The sequence below is a fragment of the Grammomys surdaster genome, unplaced genomic scaffold (assembly GCF_004785775.1).
Source record: "Grammomys surdaster isolate TR1022 unplaced genomic scaffold, NIH_TR_1.0 270, whole genome shotgun sequence".
Classification (NCBI taxonomy): Eukaryota; Metazoa; Chordata; class Mammalia; order Rodentia; family Muridae; genus Grammomys; species Grammomys surdaster.
The window spans coordinates 1,831,597-1,846,051 of NW_021604711.1; the positions used below are offsets into that span (position 1 = coordinate 1,831,597).

The following is a 14,455-nucleotide window of genomic DNA, read 5'->3' on the forward strand; positions in this document are numbered from 1 at the left end:
TCACAGAGACCTTCACTAGATCTCACAGAGACCTTCACTAGATCTCAGAGATCTTCTGTCTCCGGCTTCCAAGCACCTTCGTGCTGTTATTTGTTTTCTTTAGTTGGTTTGTTTTGTTTTGATTAAAGTACATTTTAAACAACAACCCCACTAGTTGGGATGCTCCTGGCAGCCCAGGAACCTTCCCTTGGGCAGTCTCTCTCCCTTGACATGATGACTGGAACTGAAGTCACAGGGCCAGACCTGTCTGAGGGTGAATTAGGTGCTTGTGTTGTGCTCTGACTCACAAGAAGCTTCATCCTCTGTCTCTGTTGACAGGAGCTAGAGAAACTGGCGTCTCGGAAACTGAGAATAAATGCCAAGGAAACCATGAGGATTGCAGAAAAGCTCTATACACAAGGGTAAATATAGGAGCTCACAGAGAATCTGAAATCACTCCCTCCCCTGACCTCCATGCTGGAAACGTAATCCAGGGTCTTGCACACAGTAGGTATGCACACTACCATTGTGCGAAATCCTACTCTTGACCCCTCAGCAATTCTCCTGGGTCTTACCAAGTGTCAGCCAGCAGGCAGCACGTTTGGGTTTTGTTTTGTTTTGTTTTGCCTGTCAGAGTCCTCCTATGTCTGTGGTCAGTGAATAGCCAGCAGTGAAGGGTCCTTACCACTGTTTGAGGACATGACAGGTGACTTGCCCAAATTGAGATGTGTTGTAAGTATAAAATACATAGTAGATTTTGAAAAAAAATATATATATATGACAAGAAATATTCAGGGTTTTTTCCTTTCTTTTTTTAACACTAGGGATTAAACCCAGGGTATCTATCACACATGCTAGGATGCTAGACACACAATACCACTAGCCATATTGGGCAATACTGTTTTAGGGGTTTTGTTTTTTGTTTGTTTTTTTTTTTTAGGTTTATTTTTATTTTATGTGTATGGATTTTTCCTGCATGTGTGTCTGTGCACTGTGTGTGTGTGGTGCCAACAGAGGCCAGAAGAACATATTGGATCTCCTGGAATTGGAATTAGAGACAGTTGTGAGCTTCCTTGTGGATGCTGGGAATCAAACCCTGGTCCTCTGGAAGAACAGCCAGTGTTTTGAGCTGTCTTTCTAACACTGGGGTAACACTATTCTTTATCTGCTTTAAGAAAAGTTATAGAGGAGCTGGAGAGATGTCTCAGTTGTTAAAAGCACTTTCTACTCTTGCAGAAGACCTAGATTCAATTCCCAGCACCCATATAGTGGCTTACAGCCATCTCTAACTCTAGTTCAGGGGATCCATTGCTGACTTCTGAAAGCACCAGACACACTAGTAGTGCACAGACCTATACATGTGCAAAACAGATAAATAACAAAGTTAATTTTAAAAAATTATAGAAGAATGTGCTGTTGGAACAGTCAAGTCCATTGAGGCTTACACCACACAGGGTCTTTCTGTCAGACTGACTGCTGTAAGGAGCCAGTGGTATGCCCTGAGCCAAAGGAACTGCTGAATCTTAGCCTTTGTCGTATAGTATGCTTTTGCTTTCTTGTCTAGGTTCCCAGAATGTCCTAGCAGGGAAGCCTGATGCTTCTCACCCCTTGAGGGGCCCTATCTCCAACTACCCTGTCTCAGCTTAGGTAGTTTACAGTTACATTGGCAGTGTCAGTTGGGTGACTACAACTTCCATTGGTTACAAAACAATGAAAAAGCCTAACAATGCCCTGTTGTTACCTTTCTCTTAGATACATCAGCTACCCCCGGACAGAAACAAACATCTTCCCCAAAGACTTAAACCTGGTTGCATTGGTGGAACAGCAGACCCTGGATCCACACTGGGGGGCTTTTGCTCAGAACATTCTAGAGCGAGGTGGCCCCACTCCACGAAATGGGAGCAAATCTGATCAAGCTCACCCTCCCATTCACCCCACCAAGTACACCAGCAGCTTGCAGGTTGGTTCCTCCGAGTGTGAACCCTGCTGGAGCACAGAGCAGGTCAGGACAGGTGGTGAGGCCTAACTTGGCTCCGTAGGCTATAGTATTTGGAAACAGTGATACCAAATGTCTTTTATTTCAAGAGAGGAGTGAGGAAGCCTTCAGTGAATCTGTTTTTATGTTTTAAATTTTTCCAACCTTTCCGTTAAGACAAAGTTTCACTGTATAGATGAGGCTGGCCTCAAACTCAGAGATCCCCCTGTCTCTGCTTCCTAAGTGCTGGGATTAAAAGTGTGCACCACCATGCCTAGCCTTAGTTGATTTCATTATGTTTTATTCATTGAGGGCATGCATGTGCAGAGGTCAGAATACAAGGATGTAATAGGGTGAGCCTCACTAAATCCCCGCCTACCTGACTGATGGAATATTACCCCAGCAAACCACTGCTTGTGCATGCATGAAGGTAGCCCCAGGCTTTCGTTCAGTGTTACCTGTATTTAGAAAGTATCTTGCTAATTTCTTGTGCTTTCACCTCACTATCCCTGGTCAGAGTTGTGAAGTTTGCATTGTGGCCTACTCCCTTAACCCCGACACTCGGGAAGCAGAAGCAGGCAGGTTTCTGTTCTAGTAGAGCTCCATAACGAGACCCCTTCTTTAAAAAAAAAAAAAAGGCACCAGGGGAGTAGCTTCCCAAGGACTCTCACTCACCTGTTACAGGGCTCGAGGAGCCGTGGGTTCTATTCTGTGCAGACTTGCGGCTCACAGTGTATTTTCTTCAGGGAGATGATCGGCGACTGTACGAGTTCATCGTTCGCCATTTCCTGGCTTGCTGCTCTCAGGATGCTCAGGGGCAAGAGACTACCGTGGAGATTGACATTGCCCAGGAGCGCTTTGTAGCCCATGGCCTCATAATTCTGGCTCGTAACTACCTAGATGTGTATCCGTATGATCACTGGAGTGACAAGGTGATAAGGGAGTGGCCCTCCAGGGAGAGGGGCACAGTAGCGCTCCAGTCTGTGACTCCTGATGGAGCAGGGCTGAGCTGAGCTTGAGAACAACTGATCTGAATCCCACCCGTGCTCCCCTTGTAGCTCCTCCCTGTCTATGAGCAAGGCCTCCGCTTTCAGCCCAGCACTGTGGAAATGGTGGATGGGGAGACTAGCCCACCCCAACTGCTTACCGAAGCCGACCTCATCGCCCTCATGGAGAAACATGGTATCGGTCAGTATCTTCTGTGGGGATCTTGTTTCTTGGGCATGTTGTAGGCCAGGCATGACCTCCTCTCAGGGAAGGCATTACATTCCTATCCCTGTTCTTTGTTTCAGTGAGGTGCCTGGGGCGTACGTAAGCGGCAGGGCACGTGCCTACCATACACAAGGCCCTCCAATTCCATCCCAAACCCCGACTCAAAAAAGAAAGAAAAACCATTGCGGTCAGACCTGCACAGGTTAAGAACTTACCTAAGGTCACAAAGTACATACACTATTAATATCCAGTCCAGATAACTCCATGGCTAATGTGCTTTGTAAATTTGCTTTTACAGTGCTAGAGGTAGATCCAAACTAGGCAAGCACTCTTAACACTGGGCCCAGGGGACCCCAGCCCTTCCAGTGCTCCTGAAGAACCCAACACTGTACCATGTGTGTAATGATATAGGTGTTTATTATGACTCAAGGCTCATTTGGAGCTGAGGCAGCGAGGTTAAAAGTTTTAAGGCCAGACTGGCAGCTGAGGAAGTCCCTGTCTCAATATAAAATTAAGAAGGCCTGGGAACCTAGCTAGTATGTTAGCACAGGATATAATCCCAGCACTTAGGAGGGCAAGAAGGCAAGCAGGTCAAGAGTTCAAGGTTATCCTTGCATATAGAGCAAGACCCTGCCTCAAAAATAGTAAAAGTGCAATTCCAGGGGCTGGAGAGATGGCTCAGCAGTTAAGAGAGTTTCCTGCTCTTGCAAAGGGCTTGAGTTCTGTTCCTTGCTCCCATGTTAGATGGCTCATGGCTGCCTGTAACTCCAGCTCCAGGAGATCTCGTGTCCCCTTCACAGGCACCTACATTCATATGCACATACCCATGCAGAGACAGAATTAAAGTAAGCCAGGCGTGGTATAGCGTTCCATTGTGGTTTTCGGTTTGTATCTCCCTAGCAGTGCAGCTGCACTGAAAAGCTCCCTGGGCCACAGCTTTTGAACAAGAGGTGGACAAAGAAAGCAAAATTGGAGAAGTGTGAATGTTACAGGTGGTCCATGGGCCGGCCACACAGGATAGTCTGACACAGGGAAGGAGAAGGATTTGGATAAGGAGCTGGAATTGGCAGTTGTGAGCCCTCAGTTGTTAGGAGGGAGGAAAATCAAGGCGGCCTCTGAGACTGCTAGCATAAGTCAGGTGTGATTAAGAAATCTTACCTGCATAAACTGCCCAGGCATAAGAAGTATCCATAGTAAATGAGATCCACAGGCCGTGCTGGCGCTGCAGTCTGTGTCACTGCAGAATAATGGGGATATGAGATGGACTTTGTGGCCAACACCTGCAGTTCCAGCAGTTGGGAGGTAGAGGAGGATTCAGAATTCAAGGACAACATGGCTACACAGCATGTTCAAGGTCACCTGGGACTATACTAGATGAGGATGGTGATGATGATGATTATGATGATGATGATAAGGAAATGGTTTCTAGGTACTGATGCAACTCATGCAGAACACATTGAGACCATCAAAGCCCGGATGTATGTGGGACTCACCTCAGACAAGCGGTTCCTGCCTGGGCACCTGGGCATGGGACTTGTAGAAGGTAAAACACTAGGGAGTTGGAGTGGACAGTGGGGAGGCCAAGGTGTCCCAGGTTCCTGTTTCTCATAGCACTGCTCTTTCCCTGCAGGTTACGATTCCATGGGCTATGAGATGTCTAAGCCTGACCTCCGTGCCGAGCTGGAAGCTGATCTCAAGCTGATCTGTGAGGGCAAGAAGGATAAGTTTCAGGTTCTAAGGCAGCAAGTGCAAAAATACAAGCAGGTTTTCATTGAAGCAGTGGCGAAGGCAAAGAAGTGAGTGCCAGATCCTGCTCCCCTGTGCTGGTGTTCTGTAGCTCCCAGCCATGCCACAGCACCCCCCAGAATTGAGAGCCCCTGGGCAGGGGGCTAGCTATACAGGCACTGTCCCTTGGATTTTCTGCTCTGGGTTCAGTTTATTCGTTTCTAGGAAAACTGCCTCTAATGGATCTGAGCTTGAGAAGTGCTGTTTTCTCCTTTTTATTCTAATTCTGCCTTGGTGGGCAGCTTTCCTCTAAACCAGCTAATCCAGGTTCTGGTGTGGAATCTGTTCATTCTCTGGAGCATTTGGAGGTGGCCAGTTAGCAAACAGAGTATGTGTTTTGTTAGAAATAATGCATTTCAAGCCAAAGATGATGTGGCTCCTGTGTGTCATCCTAGCACTTAAGTGACACAGGAAGATTGCTGTGAATTCAAGGATATCCTGGGTTACAAAATAAGACCCAGTCTCAAAAAAAAAAAAAAAAGGAAAAAGTGTTTTCTAACCCTGATGCTGATTCATTAGCATAGAAGCATATTTAGTTTGCTTTCCTGGCTCATTTGAACTCGCTATAGTGGTGATATCTTTGTTTGCCAGTCACTTGACTGATGGAAAGCATCTGCTAAGCCACGGGCCAAGGTTAGTTCCCAGGAGAGACTTCCATAAGGCTAACAGGCAGTACTTTAGCTACTCTAGGGTGCTGCTGAAGATTAAATTGGTCACCAGCGGCTCACGATTTACCAGTTGTGTCTAAGTATTGAAGACATCATACAAACTTTGTTCTAAGCTTTTAAGTAGCTGAGTGCCTGGGGACACCTGGCAAGCAGGGCCATACGATCCGCTCATGCGCCTGCCCTTTGCATCTCTCCTGTCTGGCTGTTCTGAGTTATGTGAGCCATGCAGTGAGACAGACCCCTACCAGCCCCCTTTGTGGTCAGAAGCACAGGTCACATCTGCAGCTAGTGTGTGAAAGGGGAACAGTCTTGGTCACTGAGCTCTCAGTCTGGGGTCTCACTCACTCCAGGCAGGACCACACCCAGCTGGTGTGCACTGGGCAACTTCTCCATGTGTAGGGTCAGTATTCTGCTTGGCTGTATTATTACAGGAATGGCAGGAAATACCACTTGGGTTCTTTTGGTTGTGTGTGTGTGTGTGTGTGTGTGTGTGTGTTATGAGAGAGGAGAGAGAGAGAGAGAGAGAGAGAGAGAGAGAGAGAGAGAGAATGTGTGTGTGCTCATGCATGTGCATTCACTGTGAGTGTATACATGCCAAGGCAGATGTATTTAGGCCAGAGGACAGTGTTGAGAAGACAGTGTTCTTCTTCCACTGTAGGTGTTCCAACAGTCCAACTCAGGGTGTCAAGCTTGCACGCTTCCCCACTGAACCTTTGGGCCAACCCAAGTTTGGGTTTTTTATCCCTGAGACTACCCTGTAGCAGAATTACATAGACAGACATTGCTAAATGTGTACTGTTTGTGTGAGCCTAGGGCTGCCGTGGCACTCAGAGCTGGAGTGAGCCTAGGGCTGCCGTGGCACTCAGAGCTGGAGTGAGCCTAGGGTTGCCGTCGCGCTCAGAGCTGGAGCCGGGCCAGTGGGATAAGAGCCCCATGTCCTTTTTGCTTTCTGCTTCTTGCATCAGCCTGTGGCTCCCTAACCAACTGGTTCCAGTTTCGTGTGTATTGTGGACACCTAAGAGTGCTATAAAGGCCTTTTTAATGAAACTGGTTTGTGTGTCTGCTTTTTCTTCAGGTTGGATGAGGCCTTATCTCAGTACTTAGGAGAAAGGACAGAGGTGGCCCAGCAAGAGGAGATCTACCCAGCCATGCCAGAGCCTGTTCGGAAGTGCCCACAGTGTAACAAGGATATGGTCCTCAAGACCAAGAAGAGTGGTGGGTTAGTGTCTGGCTCCCCTCTTACCTGCTCCCCAAGTATATACTGGGATAGCCCCCAGCTCTGAAAGGCCATGTTGGACCATGCCCATATTATTATTCAGAACAGGCCTGCTCTCGGCAGAACCTAGGAAGGTACCAGGGTAGCACCTGGATGCCGAGTGCTATGGGAATTTATATTCCATGAAAAGGAGGCAGGCTGGAGTGATGGCTCAGCAGTTAAGAGCACTGGATGCTGTTGCAAAGGACCCAAGTTTGGTTCCCAGCACCTACAAGCATCTCACAACCATCCATAACTCTAGTTCCAAGGAATCCAGTGCCTTCTGACGTCCAAGGGCACCAGACACATAAGTAAGATCATTTTTTCTCTCCCTTAGGGTCATGTCTACTTCACTGCATTATAAGTGGGATTTTTTTTTTTAACGGTTTTATGTGCTGGGCGGTGGTGGCGCACGCCTTTAATCTCAGCACTTGGAGGCAGAGGCAGGCGGATTTCTGAGTTCGAGGCTAGCCTGGTCTACAGAGTGAGTTCCAGGACAGCCAGGGCTACACAGAGAAACCCTGTCTCAAAAAACAAAAACAAAAAACAACAACAACAAAAACCCAGCTTTATGTGTGTGAGCCCATTTATCTGTATGTACATCACAAGCATGCAGGTGCCTGCAGGATCCAGAAGAGAGTTTGCATCTCCTAGAACTGGAGCTACGGCTGATTGAAAACTGTCCAGTTTGAGTGCTGGGAACCAAATTTGAGTCCTCTGCAAGAATGGGTAGTGTTCCTAACCATGGAGCCAGCTCTCTAGCCCCAGGGCTTTTTGCTGTTGTCTATTTTCACTTTTGTTATTTGAAGTATAAGAGTAGAACCCAGAGCCTCATATACTTGGCAGCTTTCTCCTACCTACTACCAACTGAGTGGGTTTCTGTTTTGTTTGTTTTGATCCAGGGTCTTGCTTATGAAGTCTAAGCTAGCCTTGAGCTCTAAATCTTCCTACCTTCACTTTCCAAGCGCCTGGAGTGTGAGCATACATTACCACACTGGGCGAGAGTGGCAGTCTCTAGAGGGCAAGATGAAACACAATACTGTGTATGCACAGGGCACTTGATACATGGCTCCACCTTAGTCAGTGCTGTTTTGTTTGTTTTTGAAAGAGGGTCTCATTCACTTTGTAGCTCAAGGTAACCTGAAACTCAGTATGCAGCCCAGGCCTGCCTCACAGTTGTTAAATCTTCCTCGGCTTCCCAAGTGCTGGAATTATGTTGGAGAAACACTACAGCTAGTCACTGGGGGGAGTGGGGGGGCCAAGTAGAGTCAGCAATAGTTACATGTTTTTCCCTTGAGACAGGGTTTCTCTGTGTAACCTTGGCTGTCCTAGAACTTGCTCTGTAGACTAGGCTGGCCTTGAACTCACAGAGATTTGCCTACCTCTGCCTCTCAAGTGCTGAGATCAAAGGCGGATGCCAGGAACACACATCTATGGATGCAAGTTTTAGGGACATGAGAGGCATGCAAGAAGAGTTTTTAATTATTCTGTGTCAGGATGTCCAATCAAATTTGTTCCAAGTGTGAACCAAGCAGTATTTTCTTAGGTTGGGATCTGGTGGCACATACCTTTAATCCCAGGACTCGGGAGGCAGAGGCAGAGGCAGATAGATCTCTATGATCAGGCTAACTTGGTCTATATAGCAAGTTCCAGCCAGGGCTTCACAGTGAGACCCTGACTTAGCAAACCAAGAAAATGAAAGAAGACTCTTCCTGGCAGATGGATGTAATCAGTGTGCCTTCCAAACTCCTGGATGTGACCTGTCCACTCTGTTCTTTAGGTTCTACCTTAGCTGCACGGGGTTCCCAGAATGTCGGTCAGCTGTGTGGTTTCCTGACTCGGTGCTGGAGGCCAGCAGGGACAACAGTGTGTGTTCAGTTTGTCAGCCGTCCCCTGTGTACAGGTGAGCTGGATGTCTCTGGGGCATGCAGAACTCTTTCCTGTCCTCATTGAAACCCATAGAGTGTCTAGGGCAGTAGTTCTCAACCCGTGGGTCATGACCCCTTTGGCAAACTTATTTACATAACAGTTCATAACAATATCAAAATTACAGTTATGAAGTAGCAATGGAAATAATTTTATGGTCGGGGGTCACGACAATTGAGGAAGTGTATTAAAAGGTCACCGTGTTAGGAAGGTTGAGGACCACTGCTCTAGGGAATGCTGTTCTCAGCTTCTGCAGAAGTCACAGAGACCTGACTGCCTCTGCCTCCTGAGAATTGGGAAAGAATGTTCCATGCTGCCCAGCTAGGCACGTGCATTTCTTACTAACATATTTTTTAAAATGATTTATAGGACAAATCACTTACTTTCCAAAGCAGATACACAGCATCACCACTGAAGAGAATAATGTTGCTTTTCATGTGGGCAAGATGGGATGTAAACACACCCATCTCTGTCCTGCACTCCCATGAACCATCACACGTTTCATTGTTTCTGGAAAGCTCTCCATTGAGCACCTGTGGAAGCATGGAGATAGACCAAATGCATTCTTAGACCAGATGCATTCTTACCCATCTTGAGTTCCATACCTTGAAAGAGCCCCAGAGTCTTGAGGGGGCAGTGATGTAGAGAAGTAGAACTTTCCAGAGGTTCCTATATTTGTGTGGATTAGAGTCTGAGAGTTGGTCTGTATGTTTCTGCTCTGGACTCTGAATGGGCTTCCAGGGAAAAGCAGGGAGGCTGTGGCTGGCCACCACTGTGTACCACATCTTGTCTCATCTTGGCTCGCCAGGTTGAAGCTGAAGTTTAAGCGTGGTAGTCTCCCCCCAGCTATGCCCCTGGAGTTTGTCGGCTGCATTGGTGGATGTGATGAGACTTTGAAAGAAATCTTCAGCCTGCGATTTTCACAGGCTCCCCAACGAGCGAGCCAGCCCTCTGGCTACCTGCAGGCCAGCCAGGCCCTCAACAGGATGGACAGCAGTCAGCATAGCCTGTCTCAACCTCTGGTTAACAGACATACTGAACCTTCGAAGGCAGTGGCCCAAACCTTGCTACCACCCACTGCTGCTGGTGAAAGCAACTCTGTGACCTGCAATTGTGGCCGGGAGGCTGTGCTGCTCACTGTCCGCAAGCAGGGCCCCAACCAGGGCCGGCACTTCTATAAGTGCAGTGGTGGTGATTGCAGCTTCTTCCTGTGGGCTGATGGCAGCCATCCCACTGGAGGAGGGCCCCTCACCTCTGCATCAAGACCTCCAGGAAACTCTGTCGGATGCCCATCAGGCTTAGGCAGCCACATGGATGGGTTTGGCAGCCTTGGTGGTGACAGTGCTGGAGGTACATCCTGCCTATGTGGGCAGCCTGCTGTCACACGGACTGTACAAAAGGATGGACCCAACAAAGGACGCCAGTTCCATACCTGTGCCAAGCCACGAGAGCAGCAATGTGGCTTCTTTCAGTGGGTGGATGAGAACGTGGCCCCAGGTGAGGCAGCAGGGCAGAGGATCTCTGCTTAGGTTTTCACAGTGTCTACCAGTACAGAGACCAGACAAGGCGGGAAGGCAGATCTGTGCAGTGGGGGATCAGCGGGGCATGACTGTGCCTCTGTTTCCTCATTGTTTAGTACGGTATGACCCATGGGGTCTTGGGTTTACATTAAAGAGTAGTTGCTGTGCCCAGCACTGTGACAAATACACATTCTATATCAGGCATCTTTCATCGGCATTACATCACAGTTTTACAAGTGAGGTGAGGCTCAGGCCAGTGAAGGGCTTTATTTGCTATCACAATGACAGGACCCAAGGTAGGAGTAACCATCTTCTCCCCTGCAGACTGTCACCCTTGCTAGGGCCTTGATAATCAGCCTCATTTTATCTAATGACACACTGACTGTGAATGCCCAGAGCTGGCCAGTGCCTCAAGAATGAATGTTACAAGGACTGGCACCCAGACATTGGATCACATGGGCCCTTGCCACTGCAGTGCACAACAGTAAACAAACTATCTCATGTAGCCCAAAGCTAAGCAGGTCTTTTCCATCTCGGTTGGCTGAGCCCATCAGCCTCAGTCTCCTCAGCAGTAAGGTGCTACCTACCACTATCCCACAGGACTCCTGTTCATAAAGGAGCCGGGTTAGTTTCTGACTATGATTTTTTTATTTGTTTACTTATTTATCTACTTGTGTCTGGGGTACACATTTTGAGGCCAGTTATGTATATAGCCAGGATGACCTCAAACTTGCAAACCTGCCTCAGCCTCCTGAGTACCAGAATAACAGGCATGTGCCTTATTGCCGACTTCGTATGATTCTTATATTTGCGCCTCCAGATGTAGGAAGGACTAGAAGGCTTGTTGAAAAGCACAAGATTTTTGGCCGCCAGACAGAGCTTCTTTTGCCTGGCCTTGTACACAGTTGAGACTTTCTAGGGTCACCAGAAGTGACATATGACCTTCAAGCCAGATGGCAAATTAACCTCAGTGACGGGGCAGCCAGCACTGAAGCCTGTTTATAAACTAGGTTTAAGTGCTCGAGGTTCCTTGCAGGCAAGGTAGAGTTAGGAAGCTGGCTGTTGATCACAGACTCCCTGTCTACTACTGTGTGCTTGGGCGTCTGCTATATAGGAAGGGTACATAGAAAATTACCACTGCCGCCTCATCACGACAGTGTCTCTAAGAACTTGAGTTTCTTTAAAATAAGAAAGCAGGGCTGGAGAGATGGCTCAGTTGTTAAGAACACTTGCTGCCCTTCCAGAGGGACCTGAGTTTGGTTCCAGCACCTACATCAGGTGGACCACAACCAATCACCTGTAATTCTAGCTCTAGAGGGTCCAGTATCCTCTTCTGCAGACACTGGCACTCATATAAGCTTACATACGTACACATGAGAAAAAATAAAGTAGTTTAAAAAGAAAAAGCAAGTAGCAGGTGGTAGGTACATCATGTCCTTGACAAAGAGCTGACCTTCACAAAGCAGAGGCAGTCTGGCCCATGGGTTCACCTGCCTTGTAAAAGTTGACACCCTTACTCAACATTTTATCTTTTGATTTTGATTTGGTTTTGAGATATAGTCTCATGTAGCCCAGGCTGACCGTGGGCTACCCTTCTGCCTCTCAGGTACTAGCATTGTAGGCATGCACCACCACACTGGGCATTGGACCTAGCTCTTGCTTCTTGCTCGTATCAGTTGTGAACACATCTTTCCTGTCTCCTCCCACAGGGAGTTTTGTAGCCCCAGCATGGCCAGGAGGCAGAGGAAAAGCCCAGAGACCAGAGGCTGCAAGCAAAAGACAAAGAGCTGGTTCCTTAGATGCAGGGTCTACAGTAAAAAAGCCTCGGAAATGTAGTCTCTGCCACCAGCCTGGACACACCCGGCCCTTTTGTCCTCAGAACAGATGATGGCAGGAGAGGTGGAGGAAGTTCATTGCCTAGACCAGGAATGAACTAACTGGGACCAGGTGACTGACTACTGTCCCGGAAACCTAGGGAGGTACTGGGCTTTAGAGTTGGCCTTCCTTTGCTGAGGATTACAAAGGCCAGACGTGACTGGAAAATCTGGCTGGTTCTGCTGGATGCCGCTGCTCTGTCTGGCTCTGGAGTGACACTGGCTGCTGCTCTGAAGGAAAGTGAGAAGATGAGCAGTTAGCATGTCAGCAGAACTGACCTCAGGTGGCCTTCCAAGCCCCGACCATTGGCCACTGTCTGCCAAGTGAGAAACAGGAACTGTTCCTGCCAGCACAGGTATCCCGGTGGGCCTCCTCTGCACAGCTGTTTGGGAAGTGGCAAGCCTGTGTATCCGCAGAAGCATGTGCTCCTGCTCCATCTAGGACACCCATAGCTCATGTGCCTTAATAAAAAAAAAAAAATCCATCCATGTTTTCTGGTGGCATTTTGGTCTGGGGATGCCAGCAGGAGCCAGTGAAGGCCAAGGGACCTCTTCTTGGGACTCTCCCCAGCCCATCTCTGCACCCTCCTGCCCGGTTCTTCCCAGCTGTGGCTTGTCCCTTGAAGCTGGCAGATTTGGGGCACTGACCTTTGCAGAGGAGGCTGTGTACTTTGTTTGCCTTCACAAACTTCTAGACAGTCAGGCTAGCTTTGTCCTACACTTGAGAAGTAAAATGTGAATTGTTCCTTGAGTTACAAGTTGGTGAAGCAACTGGGGTTGTTTTCATGTCAGAGCAGAAGCCTTGATTAGACAGGGGCTCTCAGCCTGGCTGGCAGCAGGGTTTCACCAGTGGATATTCCTACCATTGCTCAGTGGGTACTACTGTTTGCAACCAGTATTAGGGTCTGACCATGGTCCACCACTCACAGCTGGCCTTACCTGTTTGATCACTTCAATAGAAATCTCATGTACCTGCCGTGCCTAGCTTCCTTCCCTTAGCATAATGTTCACAGGATTTCTTGACATTGAGTCCTTACTCCTTTTTTTTTTTTTTCCTATAACAGGGTTTCTCTGTGTAGCCCTGGCTGCCCTAGAACTTGCTTTATAGTCCAGGCTGGCCTCAAGCTCAGAGATCTCCCTGCCTCTGCCTCCCGAGGGCTGGGAATAAAGGCGTGTGCTGCTGTGCCCAGCTTCCATTTGTTTGTTTATTTGGAAATTTTGTCCAAGGTGTTTATTGCTGCTTAGACTTTGTTTTGTTTTTCAAGACAGTATTTCTCTGTGTAGCCCTGGCTGTTCTAGACTTCTTTGTAGACCAATCTGGCCTCAAACTCAGAGTCTTCTGCCACAGGCTCCTGAGTGCTGGAATTAAAGCGATACAGCACCATGTCTGACGCTGCTTGGATTTTTAAGAAGCTGTTTTTATGCTTTAAAAAAAAATGGTGAAAGTGAGAACTACAGAGTTTGACATTCCTAGCAAAGCTGGCAAGGATAACAACTGACCTTGGGCAGGGAATTGTCTCAGTGTAAGCACAAGATAGGAGACACAGCCAAGAATGGTGTGTGTTGATCCTACAATTGGAAGTTCTGGATTCCAAAGTCAGCTGTTCCCTTAAAAAAAAATCCAAAAACCTGCAGGAAATAGCAAGTGTTTAGTTTTTCTGGAGGACCAGAGGGAAAGAGAAATGGAGTTGGGGTGGGGTGGAGGCTGGCTGTCCAGGGCTGGGGGCTGGAGAGTGTTGTGTCCAGTGATGGCAGACTAGGTCCAGTGATGGCAGACTAGACTAGAGCAGTTTGTGTTTGGAATGTGTTTGCCAAGGGGAAGGAGACACATATCCAGAAAGTGTTGAGGGCTCTGTAAGCTGCCTTGTCAAGAGGACAGGTGTTAGGAGGCAGTGATAATTGTCCCTGGGATCACGGTGTGAAGTCCTGGAATGAATGTGAGGGAGAGGATGTGTGTGAGTGAGGAAGAAGGGCAGTGGGAGGGAGCAAGACGGGGAGAGGAAGGATGGGAGTGTAGTTGCCAGATAGAGGGGTGCTGGTGGGCGGAGGGGTGCTGGTGGATGGAAGGGTGCTGGTGGGCGGAGGAGGGCTGGTGGGCGGAGGGGTGCTGGTGGGCGGAGGAGGGCTGGTGGGCGGAGGGGTGCTGGTGGGCGGAGGAGGGCTGGTGGCAGACACTGGAGGTTGAGTGGGAGCTTACGTGCCCATCAAGGATGTCGTCGGAGGCTGAGTTCAGGGACGCACCTGTTAGGGTCCCATGCTAA

General features: G+C 48.4%; 1 protein-coding gene across 2 annotated transcripts in view; it reads left to right on the top strand.

Annotated features, from left to right (window-relative positions):
* Positions 1–12,679, top strand: part of Top3a (DNA topoisomerase III alpha) — a 39,744-nt gene extending 27,065 nt beyond the window's left edge. For both annotated transcript variants that reach the window (XM_028776587.1, XM_028776588.1), the window contains 10 exons: positions 319–401; positions 1,732–1,939; positions 2,701–2,886; positions 3,013–3,142; positions 4,596–4,709; positions 4,797–4,962; positions 6,695–6,838; positions 8,655–8,777; positions 9,609–10,297; positions 12,030–12,679. In XM_028776587.1, the coding sequence (XP_028632420.1) occupies positions 319–401; positions 1,732–1,939; positions 2,701–2,886; positions 3,013–3,142; positions 4,596–4,709; positions 4,797–4,962; positions 6,695–6,838; positions 8,655–8,777; positions 9,609–10,297; positions 12,030–12,208 (2,022 nt within the window). In that variant the 3' untranslated portion in view covers positions 12,209–12,679. The remainder of the gene's footprint in view (positions 1–318; positions 402–1,731; positions 1,940–2,700; positions 2,887–3,012; positions 3,143–4,595; positions 4,710–4,796; positions 4,963–6,694; positions 6,839–8,654; positions 8,778–9,608; positions 10,298–12,029) is intronic.
* The last annotated feature ends 1,776 nt before the right edge of the window (positions 12,680–14,455 follow it).